The 12,896-nt window shown below is 54.3% G+C and overlaps 1 protein-coding gene across 1 annotated transcript; it reads right to left on the reverse strand.

Moving 5' to 3' along the window:
• Nucleotides 1–9,003, reverse strand: FLYWCH2 (FLYWCH family member 2). The gene is made up of 4 exons (XM_004750635.3): nucleotides 8,807–9,003; nucleotides 3,526–3,620; nucleotides 2,697–3,134; nucleotides 1–1,175 (listed from the first exon to the last, which is right to left on the reverse strand). Exons 3-4 carry the CDS (start codon nucleotides 3,025–3,027, stop codon nucleotides 1,072–1,074), a joined length of 435 nt encoding a protein of 144 aa, XP_004750692.1. The 5' UTR covers nucleotides 3,028–3,134; nucleotides 3,526–3,620; nucleotides 8,807–9,003; the 3' UTR covers nucleotides 1–1,071.
• Between the last annotated feature and the right edge of the window lie 3,893 nt (nucleotides 9,004–12,896).

A 12,896-nucleotide genomic window follows, 5' to 3' on the forward strand; every position in this document is an offset into this window, starting at 1 on the left:
TGGGGAGCAGGAATCTATTTAAATATCAAATGAAGACAAAGGAACGTTTCAAAGGATGGTTACAGAATATAAATGTAACAACCGTGCTGGAGGGATACAGGGATAACCAAGGGAGGAGCTGGGCCAGGAGGGGGCTGAGGAACTCCCTTTGCCTAGAGGGGTCCATAGATACAGGCTAAATTCAGAAAAATGATGTTCAAAAACGTAAGGCCTCTGGTCTCAACTTTTTAGAAATAATCTGTTTCCTTTGTCTGATGGCAGTTTTCACAAAATGAAGACCACGGGAGGTGAAGGAGGCTGAACTAAGCCTTTCCTGTGGGGGGGCCTCCAGGGGTGACACCCAGGGTGAATGGAGGGGAGGGGCTTGGGTGCCCAGGAATCTCAGCCCCCAAAACACCCCCAGAAGGAACATGGTAGGGGTATCGTACACTTCTGTTGGGATCTGCCTGCCATACTGCAGGCCCACACCCTCCCCGGCAGAACCCCCGGCAGCCACGAGCACAGGCCCCCATGAGGGGTGGGGGAAGCTGTCAGGTGGTGGGCTTCCTGGAGGAGGCGAGCCTCCTGATGATCTGGCACCAGCAGGCTGAAGGCTCCTGGGAACAGGCGTGGGAGGGACGATCAGGGAGGGGCCAGAAAGCCTGCCCAGGGGCTCAGGCCTGGGGGGGTCCCAATGTCCCCCTTTTAGACCAGGAGCAGCAGGAAGGAGAAAATTCAGAGCCCCTACCTAGTCTGTGGGCCAGTGATGGCTCTCCAGGCAGAGGGGCTGGGGTCCTGGGAAAGAGCCCTGGGAGGGCTGGTGGGCCTCTCAAAGGACCCACATGGGTCCTTTGCAAGTGGGGTCTCAAAGGACCACAGAAGGGTTTAAAACCTGCCCATAATGGGACCTAGCATATAGCTTCTTTGATTCTGTTTGAGGTTTTTTTTTTTTCTGTTTATAAAAGTAATTTATACTTGATTTGGAAAACATTACACAATGTCTGAGAGTGAAAATCAGTTGCAACTGGGTCCCCAGCGAAAGTCACAGCCAAGTTCATTGATCCAGTAAGGGCATACCCGTGTTTGTCAGAGTTACAGGAGCGTGTTGGGCATGACGGCGTCTGCGATGGGCTCCTCCCCCACCACCTCGGTCCTGGGGGCAGACTGCCCTGCCAACCTTCCATCTTCTTTTCCGTCTGGAAGAGAAGGGAGTGGGTCAGGCTGGTATCCAAGGAAAAGGGCAGCGGCGGGGGGGGCAACCCACGGCCTGAAGCTCTCAGCCCAGCAGGGGGATGTTGTGGGATGCCACTGGCTGAGTTTCAGAAATCAGAGCTGATTTCAGACACATGCTCCCTACAGCCACCAGGCCAGGGACAAAGAGGCTGTTAAAGTCATTTCCAGGGAACTTTGGGCCAGATCTGGGCTGAGAACAAGAAAGCCACTGCTACCCCCACCACCGGGCCTGGAATGGTGTAAGAGGTGGGAAAGTCTGGGGACCAGGCCTGGAGGTAGACGCAGGGTGACAGGCTGACAGGGCTGTTCACTGCCCAAAAGCACCTGCCTAGGGGAGTCTGTGGGGCTGAAACATAGTCCTAGCTCTGCCCTCGAGCCCTCTAGCTGAGGACCGGTGGCTTCGTTTTAATTCCTGCCAAGGGGCCGTGGTGGGTGGGTGGGGCCCTTGTGGTCCAAGAGCCCAGGCAGATCTGAGAAGCATGCAGAGGTCTGAGATGGGGTGGAAGGGACCAGGGGATGGCCCACAGCCCAGCTCCCAGAGAAGAACAGGCTCTGGCCTGACACTCCCTTCTCTACCCTCTGCCATGACCAGCTGGTGGCCTCAGAGTGGTGACTTAGCTCCGTGAGTCCCACCTCCCTACAGATCATGGGTCCTGCTCCCTCCACCCCTGGGACTGGTGGGAGGCAGCAGGCGGACTCGAGGGCGCACTGGGAGCAGGACTGGCCAGGAGGACCACTCAAGGGTGAGCTGAATGGGCTGTGGCGGGGCCTCCACTTCTTGAGCTTGGCTCCCATCTAGCCGTTGAGGGAAGCTGAGGGCTCCCTTGGGTCCCCCGAAACTCGAGGGAAGCCGTGGACTAGGAATCCCCTAGGACTTCAGACCACTCACTCCTACCCTTCCATCAGTGCGTGGGGCCCCCTGCACTGCCCCGGCCGAGTGCCCTGGCTGGCTCCAAGGGGGCCACCTGTTCACAGCAGCAAATGGTGGTTTTATGGTCCCCATCTCCTCAGGGTCCAGCAGACCCCACTTCCAGCTGGGAAGAAACCCAGCTCATCTCTTCCCCAGCTACTGGGCATTCCCTCCCTCAAGCACCCCTCAGGACCCCACACTCAAAGAATGCATCCATGTTCCAGTGTCGCCTGCAGCAAGCCGGGTGGGGCATGGGGGGCCCTGCCTGGGGCCTCAGAGACACACAAACACATAGACACATAAGAGCAGAATGGACAGAAATAGGCCCAGGACCCACAGAGACACACCTGGAGGGACACACAAGCTCACCCTCCCAGGCCAATCCACACACAGACACACGTGTGTGGAGGCCTAGAGACACGCAGGTCCTACACTGAGGTGTAGTGTGGACTGCACATGCACACCGTCCAGAGCCAGCCCGGCCTCTGGATCTCAGGTTCCCGGGTGTCAGGGGACATCCTGCCTCGGGAAGGTCTTCCTCACAAGGTGCGTGCTATGACCGCCGGGGCCTCACCTATGTCCGGCTTGCTGCGTTTCTGCTCAGGCTCCTGGGGGGGCGCCTCGATGGCCCTCTGAGCCTCAGGATGGATCTTGAGGAGGGCTCTGGCGAGGGTGGCAGGGGCGGGCACCCCCAGGGACATGACGCAGTGCACTCCTTTGCGCTTGGCCCCTGCCACCTTGGCACTGTCCTTAGAGGCCGTCAGCAGGACCAGTTTGGAGAACTTTCTGGGCTTCCTGGGTGCAGCGGGGACAACATCTGTGCTTGGCTGAGAGGACTCCGGGGACGGCTCCTGGCCAGACTTCACACTCTCGCCGTCCTGCTCGCTGGGCTCCGGCAGGGGCATTCTGGGATGATGGGTCGTCCCTGTGACCACGCTCAGGACCCAGCAGGTGGAGTTCTCGTCGTCCTCCTCCTCCCTGCTTGGGAAGCTGGCAGTCCAGGGGCTCTGTCCTAAGGAAGGAGGCAAAATCCATGAAGTGCAGAGCCAGGAGTCGAGTGGAGGGGGTTCTAGAGCCTGACCCCGCACAGGACCTGGTGTGCCTCATCCAGGATGACGGTAACTGGCCTTCCTGAGCACTAAGCTTGAGACCAGCACACGGGTGATGCGCTCAGGTCCCAGACCCTCCCAGGATACCCGATGTCCCTCCTCCTGACACTGTGTCACAGGGAGACCGAGCTGGGCACCCACAGGCACTCTGCAGACCACAAAGGAGACGTCTGGCTCTGAGAGGCGGGACTGTCTGGACTCACAGCCTGATCTGTCCCCCAGCCTGGGCCAGAGGCCCTGGACCATGCAGCACTCGAGAGATGCCGGGACGCCCAGAGGGCAGTGACCTTGTACCTGAGCCGGGGCTGGCGCTGCCTCAGCTGGGAGGAGACAAGGCGGTAGAGGTGTGCAGAGAATCCTCAGTCACTCCAGGACCCCTGGCTTCTGGGCTGGAGAAGCAGAAAGGACGTATTACAGGGGCCCCTGGCAGGGCAGTGTGGAGTGGACTTTTGGGGGCACCTGAGTGGTGGGCAGATGGCAGGGTCTTTCTCAGTGTACAGTGTTAGCCCAGAAACAAGACCTCATCCTTAGCAGGGATCTCCCCTGCCCTTCTCGGCATCCCAGCAACGGAAGGCTCACAGATACTTACCTGCCCCCGACTCAGTTTATCAACCCGGTTTACGGTCCTCACTGTTTCCTGGAACCCTTCCCAACACACATGGCCTGAGGGGGGCATGCCCCGATTTCCGAAGTTTTCCAAGACCCCATCCGTGAGAGGAGTCAGGGATGCGATTAGGGTGCCTTGTCCCCTGCAACTGCTCATCTCCAGTCCCTTGGCCACTAGACATAAACGCAGAGACCTCTTGGGCTGTGACAGACATGGAGACCCACCCCCGCAGTGGGTGAGCCCTCAAGGAAATCCACCTGGTAACGGGTCACCTGACCAGGGCACCCCTGGGATCAGTGTCTCTGTATCCCTCTTGTCCCCAGCCCCCCAGTTCAGCCCTGGGACAAGCCAACCTCTGCTTCCCCAGCACAGTCCTCTGCCCCGCCCATCCTGTCCCCCAGTGTGACATAGCAGTCCTGGAGGAACGTGGGGACCAGCCACAGAAAAGACATGGCCAAAGCCTCCCCTGCTAGAGCCACTCTGGGCAGAAAAGTTGATGGCGGAAGCCCCAGCCCAGGCCATCCGACCCAACCCACACACAGATCGCTTCAGTGCACATCTTCTGGAGCCAGCCCACTCTTCAGGCTTGCAGGCTTCCCCTGGACCTGGGGATGCAAGCCCGTAGCGTTGGACCCCTTCCTCACACCACATACAAGCATTAACTTTAAAATACTCTTAAGGAAAAAAAGGAGAGAGAGGAGTAAATGTTCATGACCTTAAATCGGGCAAAGCTTTCTTCAACATGACATGAAAAGTTGGGGCGCCTGTGTGGCTCAGTGGGTTAAAGCCTCTGCCTTCGGCTCAGGTCAGGATCCCGGTATCCTGGGATCGAGCCCCACATCTGCTCCGCAGAAAGCCTGCTTCCTCCTCTCTCTCTCTCTGCCTGCCTCTCTACCTACTTGTGATCTCTGTCTGTCAAATAAATAAATAAAATCTTTAAAAAAAAAAAGTATATGTGACCAAAGAAGAAAGAGATACCGGACCCCCACCAAACTTCAATACTTTTGTGGGAGGACACCAGAGGACACCATCCAGAGGCTCAAGACAGCCCACAGAGTGGGAAAGAATTTTTGCTACTCTTATTTCTGATGAGGGAATTGTATGTGGAATTTATGAATTCCACACTCAATAACAAAAAGACTAACAACCCAATTTAAAAATGGGCAAAAGTGCTGAATAAGCCTTTCTCCGAAGAAGAAATACAAATGGCCAGTAAGCATATGTGATGCTCAACGTCGTTCGTCATGAGAGGAACACCGGGTAAAACCATGACAGATGGCTTCACACCACCAGGATGGACATAATAAAACAAACACACACACACACCCGATAACAAGTGTTGGTTTGGATGAGGAGAAACTAGAAGCCTCTTACACTAATAATGGGGATGTCAGCAGCTTCTCGAAACACTGAGCACAAAGTTATCACGTGACCCAGCAATTCCATTCCAAGTACATGCATAAGGGAACCAGAATCAAGTGTCCACATAAACACCTGTCCACGAGGGGCGCCTGGGTGGTGCAGTCATTTAAGCACCTGACTCCTGGTTTTGGCTGGGGTTATGATCTCGGGATTGTAAGATCAAGCCCCACATCGGGCTCTGTACTCAGAGCAGAGTCTGCTTGGAATTCCCTCTCATTCTCCTTCTGCCCCTCTCCCCTGCACTGCCCCCCTCTCTCTGAAATAATCTTAAAAAAAAAGTTTGTTAGGGGTACCTGGGTGGCTCAGTCGGTTAAGTGTCTACCTTTGGCTCAGGTCATGATCCTGGGGTTCTGGGATCAAGTCCCGCATCGGGCTCCCTGCTGAGCAGGGAGCCCTTCTTCCTCTCCCACTCCCCCTGCTTACACTCTCTCTCTCTAACAAATAAATAATAATCTTTTAAAAAGCTGTATGTGAATGTTCACACCAGTATTTTTTTTTTTAAGATTTTATTTATTTATTTGACAGAGAGAAATCACAAGCAGGCAGAGGCAGGAAGACAGAGAGGAGGAAGCAGGCTCCCCGCTGAGCAGAGAGCCCGATGTGGGCCTCGGTCTCAGGACCCTGAGATCATGACCTGAGCCGAAGGCAGCGGCTTAACCCACTGAGCCACCCAGGCGCCCCTGTTCACAGCAGTATTAATCACTGTCACCAGAAAGTGGAAACAATTCAATTAACCATCAGCACCTGATTGGATAAAAGATAGTCTACCCATACAATCGAATATTGTTTGGCAATTTAAAAAAATTGTGCTACAACATGGGTGAACCTTTAAAAGATTATGCTGAGTCAGGGCACCTGGGTGGCTCAGTGGGTTAAGCCGCTGCCTTCGGCTCAGGTCATGATCTCAGGGTCCTGGAATCGAGTCCCACATCGGGCTCTCTGCTCAGCAGGGAGCCTGCTTCCTCCTCTCTCTCTGCCTGCCTCTCTGCCTACTTGTGATCTCTGTCTGTCAAATAAATAAATAAAATCTTAAAAAAAAAAAAAAAGATTATGCTGAGTCAAAGAGGCCAGTCATTAAAGACCATGTAGCATAGGATTCCATGTACATAAAATGACCTAGAGACCAGACAATCTGTAGAGTGGAACTATCTGTCCTTGGAGATAGTAGCTGTGTGGTGGGCTGGGGCAGGGGTTGGGGGGGAGCAGGAGAATGAGGAGTGGCTGCCAGCAGGGAGAGCTTCTTCTAAAACTGACCGTGGCGATGGTTGCACAACATTATGAATAAATCAAAAGCAGCTGAATTGTACCTGGTGAGAGAGGGAGCTCCACAGGATGAGAATTAGCTCCATAAAACTGTTAGATATAAGGAAAAAGGGAAATGAAATCTACAACCAGTGGTCTCCCAACTTCACCATACCTAAGGATCACTGGGGTTCTTGGGACAAATGCACACTCCAGAACCACTCCCCCTACCACCCCCACTCAAGGTGTCTGGAAATGAGCTTGAGAAGCCACGTTTTTGTTTTTTTTTTTAACCAATACCCCATTTGGCTCTGATACTTCGAGAGCCATAGGCCCTTCCCGTGGGAAGTCTGTAATTGCTAGTTCATGGGTTGAACTTTTATCCATCTCTCCATGAACAGGAGTAGACATGTCCTTTGGCTGGATCAGCCTCTTTTCTGGAGTCATCCTTCTAGCAATTTTCTAGGTGTGGAGGGAAGACCTGAAAGGTATCTATTTTAAGCCTAATATATATTTTTTGAAAGCTAAATTTCACTCAGTGAAAGCTCCCTGAAGGAACAGAATTTTTATTTTATTTTTTAATAAGAAAATAAAATAAAAATAAAACACATGGGTCACAACCCTAAGATCATGACCTGAGCTGAGATCCAGAGTTGGACGCTTAACCAACTGAGCCACCCAGGCACCCTGAATTAACAGAGTTTTTTAAAAGCGATGTAGAAATGAATTAAAAAGAGCAAAGGTATTAATAGTGCACTCCCCTCACTTGACACCCTCCCTCTTTTCATGAGAAATCCCATGGTTTGAAATCACCATTGACCTCCAGTCACCCACTCATCCTAACCCGATGTCATGACATGGGTCTGCACAAAGCTGACCCAAAAGTGTCAAGATGGCTCAGTGTGAACCTCAAATCATACAATGTTAGGAACTGGCAGGAGGCCCTGAGACGCTGGGAAGCAGAATCTTGGCTTAATGGTCCTAATCCCTGGAACCTACAGGGCAAAGTCTTCAGATGGCGTGAAAGTTACTGAAGCAGGAAAGCAGCTTGGTGACCCTGGTGGGTCCAATCACAAGGGTCCTAAAAAATACAAAAGGAAGGCAGAAGAGGGAAGGAGAAAGCAGGATGGAAGCAGGGTCAGAGAGCCTGGATGGTGCGGGCTTTGAAGGAGGAGGCAGGGTTGGGGGGGAGTGGCAGGCTTCCTCCTGAGGTGTCCAGGAGGAAGAAGACTAAGGAGCTCATTGTCTCTCCTGGAGCTTCCAGGAAGGGACACAGCTCAACGGGTACCTGGTCTTGACCCCATGAGACCCACGTCAGACTTCAGACCTCCAGAGCTATAAGACTGTTACAAAGCTGTGTCACTTAAGGCATCTAAATTTGAGATTATTTGTTACAGCAGCAATAGGTAACTAATACAAAGTCCGATCCCTTGTTCCTGAGGCTCTGGAAGGCGTGAACCCTGCCTGGCCACTGACGAGGGCTCAAGAGAAGTACCTCCACACATATGGGAGGAAAATGCCACCAACATCCACCAGCATCTGTGCCCTCACCACGACCACAAAACCTCTTACCCTCTCCCGGCTGGTTCCCCATGTATCACGGGAACAGTGGCGAATTTGGCAGCGGTTCTGAATAGCAGGAGGCAAGGGGATGCTGTTAGCCAACTCCTGGGGGTGCTGGCAGCTATGCCCCAGATCATCGCTGTCCCACGCGGCTCCCACAGGACTGTCTCCCACAGGGAGAGTCTCAAGGCAGCAGTGACCCAAAAAAGGTCAAGGGCTGCTAGTCCGTGGTACATGGGGGAGACCCTGCCCACCGTGGGAATTTCAGGTAATGCCCCCTCCTTCCCCTCAGCGCCCTGGCCCTTGGGTAGCTGTATTTTGTAATTGTAATTTGTCATCAGACCTGTCCGTGCGGCACCCAAATGGCCCCTCCCCCACGGTTAGAATCACCATCTCGTCAGCAAGCCTCCGGGGGGTTCCCCCCCCCGCCCCAATATCTCACAACTCCAACTGCCAGAGTGGGACGCGGCTGAGGGTGTCTGCTGGGAGGGGGGCAGTACTGGGTATGTGGTCAAGGAAAGGCAGACCAGTGCCGGCACCCTTGACTGGGGGCGTCAGGTCTCAGTCCGGAGTGGGGTGGGATGGGGGAAGGAAGAGCCAGGAGGAAGGAGGCGGCCTGAGCTCCCGGATGCAGATCCGGGTGACCCCCCTCCCAGCATCAGCAGCCCTAGGGATCCCGGGGAGGGCCGGGCACGCCGTGGGACCCGGGACCCTCCCTGGCCCGCTGGGGCCCGTCCTCACCGGGCGCGACTGGACGACGGCGGCAGCAGAGCCCTCCCTCTCCGGCGACCGAACCGCAGCAGGTCCCGCAACCTCCTGCTTGGGGACACGCCTCGGTTCGGGCCGTCACCTCAAGCTGGGGTCACCGAGCGAGCATGCGCAGCAGGGGTGGGCGGGGGCATTCCTTGGGCGAATTTCCATGCTCCGGGTCTTCACCGCGCGGAGCCGAACTGGCGCCCTGACCAATCCGCGTGCGGAGGCGGGGTCACAGCTCGCATAGGAGGCGGGAGCAACCCGGGATTGGACGGCAGCGCCCGGGGGCGGAGCGCCAGCGAGCAGCCGGCCTGGAATCCAGCGCTGGGCGGGGCTCTCCCAGCATCAGAGGGTGGCTTTGACTCAAACCCCGGGAGAATCCCGGGGTTTGACGCCTGCTTGCGGCGAAGGAAATCAGAGCTTCTGTTTAAAGGCCTCGATCGCGCCTGTCACTTGCCTGAGCGAGCGCAGGGTGTCATGCTCAGTGAAACCGCTGGCTCCGCTCAGCCCAATATCCTTGACGCAGCATCCTCACCACAGGTCCCTCCCTCGCCCACCAGCCCCTCCCTTGCCCTTCGGTCCAGCCCCTCCTCTCTGGCCCACCGGTCCCTCCTCCCTGGCCCACTGGTCCCTCCTCCGCCCACCAGCCCCTACTCCCTGGTCCACGGGTCCCTCCCTCGCCCACAGGTCCAGCCCCACCCACAGCCCACAGGCGCCGGACGCTTGTTGTTCTCCGACTACCTAGTGCGGTGGGGACCCAGACTACAGCGTGGAGCTGTTTTCCTGGACGCTCGGCGGGAGGCGGCCTGAGCCGCCCCAGCATCAGCTCAACTGCCGCCAGGTGGCCCATAGCCTGCCCCAGGTGCGGGGACGCCCCCGCCTCCACTCCGCACGGCTCCCGGGCCCCTCCGCTCACCGCAACCCTTCCCAGCCCCGCGGGGACCTTCCCAGCCCTGGAGGGACCCTTCCCTCCGCCCGCTCCCCTTCGCCAGGCCGGAGCCCGCCGCCTTCCGCCTGCGCTACCTCAGCCTTTGCGGAGCGAAGACGCTGCCCCTCTCCAGAAACCCCCGCTGCCCTGACACCCCCACCCCTGCGCCTCCCGGCTGTTGCCCTACAGCTGCTGCTGAAAGTACCCCAGCCCCCGGCGCCGGGCAGCTGCAGGTGCGGGTCCCGTGGGGCCGGCGGGTCCTCCGGCTCCCGGCCCGTCTCTGTTCTCCACCAGCTCCAGATCCACAGGGAAGTCTCAGGGACCCAAATTCCCAGAGACCCCTGCTTGGGTGCGCTAGAGCTTCTGTCGGGGGAGCTGGCGAGCAGCAGTGGGAATAAACAGTGACGGGAGGGCTGTTGCGTGGGTGGAGCATGCGACAGGGAGATGCGACCCGGGGGAGGGGGCGCTGCAGGTGGTTACGCAGGAACCCTCGGGGTTCGAGTGCCTATGCCCAGGAGGCTGGGGGACAGCGGCCTGCGGGCCGCGCGCGCCCCCTGCCGGCCTCGGGCAGGGGTGTCTTAGGTCGCGTACACAGGGGCCTGGGGCTATTCTGTTCGTCCGGTCGTCACCGGAATAATTGAATAAATATTGAATAACTGAAGGACCTCCTGTTTATTTTTTCTTTTTTTTAAAGATTTCATTTATTTATTTGACAAACAGAGATCACAAGTAGGCAGAGAGGCAGAGGAGGAAGCAGGCTCCCCAGTGAGCAGAGAGCCGGATGCGGGGCTCGACCCCAGGACTCTGGGATCATGACCTGAGCCGGAGCCAGAGGCGGAGGCAGAGGCTTTAACCCACTGAGCCACCCAGGCGCCCCAAAGGACCTCCTGTTTAGACGTCCGACTTCATTTCATCGCAGTGTCGCTCCTCGACCTACTCGGAAGTGACACGGATTTAGCCACCAGGCTTTTTTGAATTATTTATAAATAACACTAAAGCAAATGTGAAGTGAGTCGAGTGTTCATCGAGTGATGAATGATAAACATGTCTGTGCCCACAGTGCAGTGTCATTCAGCCAAAGGACAAATCTTGCCTGATTCCACTGACATGAAATGTTCGCAATCGGTAACTCCATCTAGGCACGAAGTGTATTAGTGATTGCCTGGGGCTGGGGCTCGTTGAAGGGACTCACAGACTGTTAATGGGTGTGGACTTCCATTCTGGTGTGATGAAAATGTTTTGGAATTAAATAATGGTGACGGCCACACAGCCTTCAGAATACACGGAAAATCACTGAATTGGAGGCACCTGTCTGGCTAAGTAGAGGGACCTGTGACTGCATTTCGGGGTCCTGAGAGCTGCACGGTTGGGGGTAGAGATTACTTCAATAAGTAAACTTTAAAAACCAAACAAAGCAAAATCTTGGAGGGGTACCTGGGTGGCCCAGTAAGTTGGGGACTGCCTTGGGCCCAGGTTCATGATCCCGGAGTCCCAGGATCAGTCTGCACTGGTGGGGGCCCCCCTCCCCGCTCAGTGGGGGGTCGGCTTCTCCTTCTGAACTTCCCCATCTCCTGCTTTCTCTCTCTCTCTCAGATAAATAAGTAAAATCCTTTTTAAAAAGGCTTTATTTATTTGACAGAGAGAGACACAGCGAGAGAGGGAACACAAGCCGGGGAAGTGGGAGAGGAAGAAGCAGGCTCCCCAGTGAGCAGGGAACCCTGCAAGGGGCTTGATCCCAGGACCCTGAGACCATGACCTGGGCTGAAGGCAGAGACTCAACCCACTGAGCCACCCAGGCACCCATATAATTACATTTTAAATACTGGACAGTCGGGGCGCCTGGGTGGCTCAGTGGGTTAAGCCGCTGCCTTCGGCTCAGGTCATGATCTCAGAGTCCTGGGATCGAGTCCCGCATCGGGCTCTCTGCTCAGCAGAGAGCCTGCTTCCCTCTCTCTCTCTGCCTGCCTCTCCATCTACTTGTGATTTCTCTCTGTCAAATAAATAAATAAAATCTTTAAAAAAAAATAAAAAAAGTAAAAAATAAAATACTGGACAGCGAAATTAAATATCTTTTGTTCTTTAATTTTAGATGTGCATTTTCTGCATATTTTCATTATCCATTTCACACTGGAATCACTAATTGTTTAAACAATACTTACAACGGTCACTTATTTATTTTGTGTGGTTCCTGACCTTATTGGACTCAGTGGCCACTGGCTGCACTATGTTCAGTTTTCAGTCAGATGTTACATGTGTTGAAAAAGTCATCCTCAGGGTGTCTGGGTGGCATGATCTCAGGGTCCTGGGATCGAGCCCCACATCTGGCTCTCTGCCCAGCAGAGAGCCTGCTTCCTCCTCTCTCTCTGCCTGCCTCTCTGCCTACTTGTGATCTATGTCTAGTCAAATAAATAAATAAATAAAATCTTTTTAAAAAGAAAGAAAAGAAAAGAAAAGTCATCCTCTTTCCATAGACAAAGAAGAAATGTGAACTCCAGCTGGCGGGCTGACGGAATCAAATTACCAATGTGCCTTAAATTCAGGCACTCGTATCCACATGAGACGGTTCTCATTCCTAATGTATTTAGTTTCAATCTGGGGATAAATATAGCTTGAATCTTTTTTGTTGTTGTTTTTTTAATAGCTTGAAATTTAAGCCAAGCTATTGTTGATGTGCAAGCAAGCAGATGAGGCCACACGCCATTCAATTTCCTGGTTGATATTTTTCAAATCATGCAGGATGGATGAAAATTTGGGATCATGTGATTTAATGCATATATGATTTAAATTGCTAATGTTTGTAATCATATTCTCTTGCTGTGATTGATTAGTGGAGGCTAAGGAGACTGGACACGTAAACGCCTTGTAAACACAGGTTAGATCCTGGATCAGAGAAGGACATTAGTGGAAAACCTGGCAAAATTTCAGTGAAGTTTAGTTATAGAGTGGTGCCTGGGTGGCTCAGTGAGTTAAAGCCTCTGCCTTCCGCTCAGGTCATGATCCCAGAGTCTTAGGATCGAGCCCCACATCGGGATCTCTGCTCTGCAGGGAACCTGCTTTCTCCTCTCTCTCTGCTTCTCTGTGTACTTGTGATCTCTGTCTGTCAAATAAATAAATAAAATCTTAAAAAAAAAAAAAAGAGTGGCACAGTAA

The sequence above is a fragment of the Mustela putorius genome, unplaced genomic scaffold, assembly GCF_011764305.1.
Source record: "Mustela putorius furo isolate JIRA1106 unplaced genomic scaffold, ASM1176430v1.1 tig00004007_pilon_pilon_pilon, whole genome shotgun sequence".
Lineage (NCBI taxonomy): Eukaryota > Metazoa > Chordata > Mammalia > Carnivora > Mustelidae > Mustela > Mustela putorius.